General features: G+C 43.5%; 1 protein-coding gene across 2 annotated transcripts; it reads right to left on the bottom strand.

Annotated features, from left to right (window-relative positions):
- Window positions 1-1,376: 1,376 nt before the first annotated feature.
- LOC147434000 (filament-like plant protein 7) lies at window positions 1,377-6,912 on the bottom strand. Of its 2 annotated transcripts, none has more exons than XM_086490635.1 (6): window positions 6,335-6,912; window positions 5,986-6,130; window positions 5,663-5,813; window positions 2,817-5,079; window positions 2,665-2,725; window positions 1,377-2,398 (listed from the first exon to the last, which is right to left on the bottom strand). In XM_086490635.1, exons 2-6 carry the CDS (start codon window positions 6,103-6,105, stop codon window positions 1,964-1,966), a joined length of 3,030 nt encoding a protein of 1,009 aa, XP_086346761.1. In that variant the 5' UTR covers window positions 6,106-6,130; window positions 6,335-6,912; the 3' UTR covers window positions 1,377-1,963. The 2 variants fall into 2 exon arrangements, with proteins under 2 accessions (XP_086346761.1, XP_086346759.1); XM_086490633.1 differs by having other exon boundaries at window positions 5,986-6,133; window positions 6,335-6,911.
- Between the last annotated feature and the right edge of the window lie 812 nt (window positions 6,913-7,724).

Raw genomic sequence — 7,724 nt, 5'->3', positions numbered from 1 at the left:
AAAATGAGCCTTGAAGTCTCCGGTTACTTTTCATGTGGCGCCAGTGTCAGGGGCCGTCCGCGGTGTGTGGGTTGAGCTCTGAGTCCTTACTCTGCAGATTGGTCTTTTTGTCAGACCATTGTGCATCGAGATCCGCAAGGACATGTCTGCACTCGTGACTCTGCGCCTTCGATCCCTTCATTCGCGTGGTGTTGCGTGTGTAATAAAGATGAGAGAGAGAGAGAGAGAGAGAGAGAGAGAGAGAGGTGGAGAGCAAAGAGAGTGTGAGAGAGGGAGTGCTGTGTGTGTATGTGTGTGCATGGCCTCGGACATTAAACAGAAATTCAAGTTTGAGTTGGTCTGCACAAGCTGAAGCCAGAAGAGAGTTTGATCAAAGATGGCTCAGACAGACGCACAAACGTTTGCATACATGACCAAATTGCCATTCTAATGCTTCAGGACTACTCAGTAGTTCGACTATTGATTAGTACCAAAGCATTAGATTAATGACATGGTATAATTATTCCAAACAATTACAAGCAATGTAATTGCCAAGATCATCAGGCCCAGTACCCCTAATCTTGTCTGTAAGCGGTAAAATTACAAGTGAGCATTCCTTACAAAATACTTGCGTGTATGCATCTATGCCGACAAGGACATAGCTGCATAACTCAAAAGGCATCCTAATGACTCAGACAAGGCTCATGCGACGGGCTTCGTACAGCTCTGTCCTACAAATGTAACTATGACAAGAAGTTTTGGACAAATTCTCACAATATTTCCCACATTGGGACTTATCTCAGCATCATGAGCTTCTGCGAGGGAGGTGTTGCATACCTAGCTAGGTATGCGGTGCCTCTCGAACAGAAGCTCATGATGTTATGCATTGTATGAAAAACACTGAGAAAGACTCTGTTTTCCAACATGAGAAAATTTCTAAATCTTCTTGTGTATAACTCTGCCCTACATATGTAACTATACGTCAAACCGCATTAGTTGCAAACAACCTGCAAAACCACAATGAAGCAAGTTATTCAGATAGTAAATGATAACCAAGCCTCGTGTATGCCCTCTCTATATCCAAGAGTGAGCATGCACAAGGTTGTAGCTAATGCAAAACGTATCCCGCCAACCATTTTTTCTTTTTTTCATACAATTACTGTTTATCTTCAAAAAAAACATCCCCAAGCAGAGAAAATGGAAAAAGAAAAATTGTTTCAAATTGTTGTATTATATGAGTGTCATAAATAATGGCATGGCATTTCATTTTTCAGGATTGCATCTTCATCTTCTAACCACTGAAGTGGAATGTGACCAAGACTAGGGACTCAACAAGGAAGGAAAATAAAATATGCATACCCTTGCCAAAAGCTGTAAAGCATCCAAACCCTGTAAAGAATGCTTAACACTTTTCTATACCATTAGAAATTATGAAATGATTTTTTTACAACAGGTAAATGATGCTACCAAAGCACATCCATGGACTCCCTCCACATGAAAGGAAATGCCATGAATATGCTCCTCAAGAATAACTAAAGGGACTTCTGCAACAAGAGTCTTCAAGCATTCGTTCCCCCCGATGATCCCGTCCTCGGAATCCATAAGAGCATGGCACCATTATAGATAGGCCATATTCAAGCTTGCAAGCACTCTAGCACTACAATAGGATGCCAACATTTGACAATAAGGGATTGCATTGTGTACACGAACAACTCGTCAGCCTGCAGTGGCTATGATCTGCCTCACGACCTTGCAAGAGTGATCACAAAAACATTGAAAGAAGGTCCATCTAGACGCACCTATCCACATTTGGGTTCATGAAAAACAACCAAAGAGAACACTAGTTGCAAGTCTTGTGCAACATGTCTATATGCACAAAGAGCTTCATCTCCATCCCGGGACCTCCTATCTTCCTTTGCATAGAGCAAATCGTAAGCCATTCAAATTGCCAGCATCTGCTCATCAATGCCACTACTCAGCCATTTTATGGCCTTGCTTCACTAAGAGGCTTGCTTTTGAAGAAAAATCTGCTTAGCCCGGTCGCATGCTTTTCCAAACTTGAATCTACTTTTAAATCACCCTTGCTTTTTGGAAACTTTGCAGGTGGCCTTACTGAAGTTAAATCTGTTTGTGGCTCATGAGGAAAGTCCATGGCATAATCAAGGGTCATATCACAGTGCATGTGGCCCATCTGTGTCTCTTCATATGGACTGCTGTCTTCATCGATAGTATGTAGCTGGTCGAATGATCTTTGAGCTCTTCGCTTCGCTTTCCCGGGTTTCGTTGAGAGATGCTCAGACCTTGATAATGCTTCACTCTCATGTCCAGGCATTCCAAGGGCCTGCAACTGCTTTCCCAACAACACAATGGCTTGCTGGCATTCAATAAGCTTCTCACCATACACACCAAGCTCTTCCTCCTGCATAAAAATCAAATCACCTAAGTACATAGTAAATTCAGTTTGAATGCACATAAAATTCTTGAGAGATACATTAGACAATTTTCTAGCTTTTGAGTTTGGAGACATACATATAAGATGGAAGGCCTAAATGATGTCAATCATCAACACCAATATGCTAATTAAAAAACATACCCACAGAGCTTATACACAATGCCAAATTCATCAAAAGAGAAAACACTTACTTCAGGAGCCTTACACGACAAACAGCACATGCTTTTCAATACCTTTTCTGGTTTTTTAGCAGCTTCTTGAATCAACACGCTCGAGTCTTGAGTACCTGAAACCCTACAGACGTGGGAAAAATAATTTGTCAGGCTCAACAAAAGCTTCATTATAGCTATATACACAGCATGAATCAGGAAACAAGTAAAATTACATGGTAAAGAGTGTTTGCTTCTGTTGGAAAGACACCAAAGGAACCAACTCTCGATACCGATGTGCTCCTGCGAGCGAATGTGGAAGATAAATGTCAAGCATTTTGGGCTTGATATCCCCACTACTTTCGGTGCATAGTGTATTCTCATCCCTATCCAAGGCTCCAAGAGAGCTAGCATCCCCGTCTAGTGCATTCTCTTCTGAGTTTTGAAGAACAGACTTTAAGTGTTCAAGCTCCCTTGTCATAGCACTTAACTTCATGTCAATATCCTCTTTCTCTCTTTTCAGCTGAATAAGCTGTTTTTCAATGCTCATGCTATCATCGTCAAGTCCGCACAATCCTTTTGGAAGAGCCTGTTCTATAAGAGGCTCATGCTCGGGTCTACCAAACTCAAGTCTTCTTTGTGCATTTGGAAGATTTTCTGAGGGGGCATAGACATGATTCACCAACCACTCAAGAGCAGAGGCAATTTCTTCAAGAAAATCACTAACATCCACTTTCTCTTCCAAGACTCCATTGCAGAGAAGAATGAGGCTTCTGACACAACACTCAAACTCCGAGGTCTTCCAGAGCTTTTCAATATGAAATCTTGCTAAAGTGTCATTTGCATCTAAGGAATTTTCTTGTTTCCAATCAATCTGCGCTAGTTCTTCAAAAAGGGCCACCACTTTGTGAACTGCGGTGCGTAGTTTTTGGCCGACATAAGCTTTCTTCGGAGAAGGCTTGGAGGTCGATGCATCTTCCGATTGACAACTTGATTGGCCCATTGGAGACCAAGCTGTTGCATCCCTTACTTCTGGTGAGTCCATTCCAGATGTGAAAGAATAGGAAGGCCCGTTCGAGTCCGTCAAATTCTTGTACATAGAATCCAAAGCAGCTCTAACTTCTTCAAATATGTCGATCGTTGATGCCCTTTCCTCTGTTTCCGCTTGAAGAATTGCCACAAGATGTTTCTCAATGCTTGATAGAGCTGTCTTTGTTGCCAAATTCTCGACCTTGACGACATTTAGCTCGTTCTCAAGAGCGGAAAGCTTACGTTTTACTTCTTGAGACAAATTACTCTGAATCCCCTGTGATATCCTTACCTCCTTGAAGCGGTTGGCCTCATTAAACAAATGCAGCTGCTGGCCATTTTCCAGCTCCTCTCGCTGAACTTTTTCTTGGCTTAACAACGCCAGCTTCTCCATCTCTGCAAAGTCATCCATTAGGTCAGCACCAGCTAAACAAAAGCAGCTTGTTGATGCGGACGTCATTCCCTTATCCCTTTTAATCTGCGCCAACTCGGCAATCAGCGCAGACGCCCAAGACTCCGCACTATTGCTCTCATTATCCATGGTCTCATCTTCAGGATTCAAAAGAAAAGCTTGTTCTAGCAAAGAGGATGAGGATCCATCCATGGCTGATTTGGTGGATCGATGAGACTTGGCATGGATGCGGGGCTGCATCACCTTCTCAAGTTGCTCTTCAGCAGCTGACAGCTTTGTGGCCATTTTTGCACTCAACAATCTCGCAGATTGAAGCTCTCCACCTCTCTTGACAAGACAATCTTTGAGAGACTTGTTCTCTTCTAATATGGAAACCATGCGGCTTTCTAGCTCCTGTAAAGGGTCCGAGAAATCGGATTCCACATAAATTTCACCAAATCGGCTTGACAGCGACATGGTATGGCTTGCTCTGTCAATACTTATAGGGCAAGAAGCCTCAGCTTCAATCCTCATTTGGGCTATGAAAGCAGGCCCGGGAGTTCTTGTGTGAAGAAGTAGCCGGAGGCGCTTGCAATCATCCTCAAGCTTGGCGGATCGTTTAACATCCTCTAAACGCTGCTTGCTTGCGTGTTCCGCTGCGTGCTTGTTGAACTCAAGCTCTTCATTCCGAATATCCAGCTCCTTTGCTAAGACATGGAGCTCATACTTCAAGTTGGCTTGCTCTTTCTCCACCATATCCACTCGCTTTTGAAGTACATTGGCCTTGTCTTCAGCTCGGGTTCTTGCCTCTGCCTCCTTAGCGGCTCTTGCCATCTCATTGACTACTTTTGACATGGTGGATTGCAATTCAGTATGAAGACTGTCGAGCTCTTGGGATTTTGCTTCCACTACTTTTTGAAGTCTTAATTCAGACTCCTCGGCATGTTGTAGCTTCCTCATGTTGTCCTTCAAGGTTTGTTCAAGACGGATGAGCTGCTCTTCCACCGCAGCTTTGTAGAGGATTTCTTCGTCCAGTTGCTGCTTCAAGCAAGCGGCCTCACATTCAGCCTTCTCCCAACCTACAAAAGAGGAAGTTCCAGACGCTTTAATAAACCTAAACTCCTTGTAAGGTAGCATGTGACAAAGCCACAAAGTGTTCTACTTAAGTAGTCACAGAGTTCCTTGAATACCTTTGAGGCATTCACCATCTAAGCACTATTCAAGCAAAAGTCTTCAAGGACAATCATGAGCTTTTGGGCCATGTTCTTGAGCTTGAGTCAAAAGCACTACATCACCGGCATACAGCAAATGCATGATCACAACATTACCATGATGATATGCAGCCAGGTGCATTTGAGACCCAAACAGACACCTTGACTAAATAAGATCTGCGGTTAAATTTCGAGCGCTTCGATCATCATTGATTTCAAAAATGTAAAACTTTTTAATGGCAACGGCTGCTGCCACATAGGCAGCAGTGCTTGAAATTTATCATTGCCGTTGATTAAGGGAGCCTCTGCCAGGTCAACAACAATCATGGCGCCAAACATGAGGTTAATATCTAGAAATCAAAATGTCACCGATGCTAGCAAACCTCACATGTGTACTAAGAAGCACAATTGCAAACGTAAATGCATGACTAAAATTGAGGGTTGTATTCACCTGTAACTGCTTCTTCCGCAACTTTCGCATGCTGTTGGACAAGCTCATCCCTTGCCATAAGCTGCTCTCCCAGGATGCGAAGCTTGACCTCCATTTGACTTGTGCCATCGAGCGTGCTGAATGGCTCTTTGAATGCAAATTGAGATGTTATCTGCAACATCATTAAATTCAGCCCAAGAAGAAGATTTTCATGTCAGAATGAGCTAGAAATTTTGACACGTCAAGCTTGATGATGTAATGATGACAGTGACTGCTCATGAGGGCCATTGTAAGGAAATGGAACTCATGAAATGGGTCAGTAGCACAAGTGAAGTGCTCCTTACCAGGTTATCGGTAGATAGCTTAGAGTAATCCTCTCCGGAAGCCGACTCGATGTTAGTCCGCACCGACGATGATAGCCTTTCCAAAACCTTCTTCTTCCATGACCAGCTTTTTCTCTCCATTGTCACCCTCTACTCCAAAGGTCGCCTTCTGTCAATACACATTGGTTGAGTCTATTAGAATTGTGACGCTTACGAGCCCAGAGAGAGAGAGAGAGAGAGAGAGAGAGAGTCATTGTTGCTAGACCATTTAAGAGAGAGCTCTATGGATAGAATCTAGATGCCAGCTGACTTCTCTCTCTCTCTCTCTCTCTCTCTCTCTCTCTGCACACACAATTACATACGTACGTACCTCTGCTTGTCAGCTACTGTTGGCAGGCATTATGAGCATGCCCATTCCCCATTACATATTTCATTCTCATACACACGCAGAACATAGCACCATGCAAAGGAACCACAAGAGAATCAACCATATTGCAGGCAGTCTATAATATGAGAGAGATGAGAGAGAGAGAAAGAGAGCAGAAATTTAGAATGTGCGTAGCACGAGGGAGTCCCACCAATGTTGTTTTGTGTCTGGTTGTGAGTGTCGATGCTGGCAATCTAAGAAAATACAAAAGCACATGCTGCTCAGCAGAGGGCTCACTATGCGTAATCATGGTATCCGTTCCCCCTCTCTCTCTCTACAGAGTCTCTCTCTCACCCCAAAATAAGAAAAAACACGTACACACCCACAGGCCACAATCAAAAGATTCAAAACCCAAATGCGCCCACCATGCATGTGCGGTTATTATCATACTACCATACATATGCAGGGAATGAGGGATAAACGTATCAGATTTGAATGTGGGCGATCCACATTTTGTGATTTACGTGTGTGTTTGCATTGTAATCTGTATGCGTCCACCCACATCATGCATTCACATGTGGGTGTGTCTAGACTCTATATATCTACATGTATGTATGTACTACGTAAGAGGAAGACAAGACCATAGTAAACTAATTGTATAAATAGACTTCAATGTGTAGGGCCAAAATAGAACAGGAAGCGGTTGGAGACCCTTTGTTTTGAGACACTTAAAGTGCCCCTGCAAAGCGACAGTGAATGTCAATGCCCTTTAATTTGGACTTTGGCAAATCCAAAGAGCGAGAAATGAGGCCCACAACCACATGTGTCATGATGCATGTCATCGATTAATATTCCTCCTACTTTCAACCCCCCAATACCACAAAGATACCGATCGAGCCTAACACCAAGTCGCCCTAAGGGTATCTCATGCCGGCATGGTCAGATTGGAAAAGGAGTGGAGGTCATACTCACGGTATATTTCAACAAAACACCGTAGATTTCAATAAGCGTTGAGGCTAGTGGTTAGAGAACATGGCTTGGTAAGGAGAGGTCATGGGGTTTAACGTCGAAACTTTCTCGAATTTACAAATGTGCATTGGATGGCCCACATGCTCCAAACCGTAGATCCCATTTGAAACATGCCCGTGTAATAGAGCATAGTGTGGAGGCCAAGCTGCCCACGATATTAAAGAGGGGGAGACATCATACATGTGCAAAAAGGGAGAGACTTGTGGCAAAATAAACCTCATCAGAAGTTTCTCCCCCCTTCCCCCCCCCCCCCCCCCCCCCCCCCCCAAAAACAAAAAAAAAACCACAAATCCCTAGCATGTGGCAATGCGAGCACAAGTTATCTATATGTAACTAGTGCAACTATGCCCATTTTGGCATGGTT

Source organism: Adiantum capillus-veneris, chromosome 19 (genome assembly GCF_014529385.1).
Source record: "Adiantum capillus-veneris isolate H3 chromosome 19, ASM1452938v2, whole genome shotgun sequence".
NCBI classification, from domain to species: Eukaryota; Viridiplantae; Streptophyta; class Polypodiopsida; order Polypodiales; family Pteridaceae; genus Adiantum; species Adiantum capillus-veneris.
Note: the sequence above shows the minus strand (reverse complement) of the source record. Positions and strands in the feature narration are given on the sequence as shown.

Excerpts from the sequence above, each read along its gene's own strand:
- LOC147434000 (XM_086490635.1), bottom strand. The coding sequence starts at position 6,105 with ATGGAGAGAAAAAGCTGGTCATGGAAGAAGAAGGTTTTGGAAAGGCTA. Across the intron at positions 5,814-5,985 it reads AGCTATCTACCGATAACCTG|ATAACATCTCAATTTGCATT; the intron begins GTAAGGAGCACT and ends ATGATGTTGCAG. Across the intron at positions 2,726-2,816 it reads AAGCAAACACTCTTTACCAT|GGTTTCAGGTACTCAAGACT; the intron begins GTAATTTTACTT and ends CCACGTCTGTAG.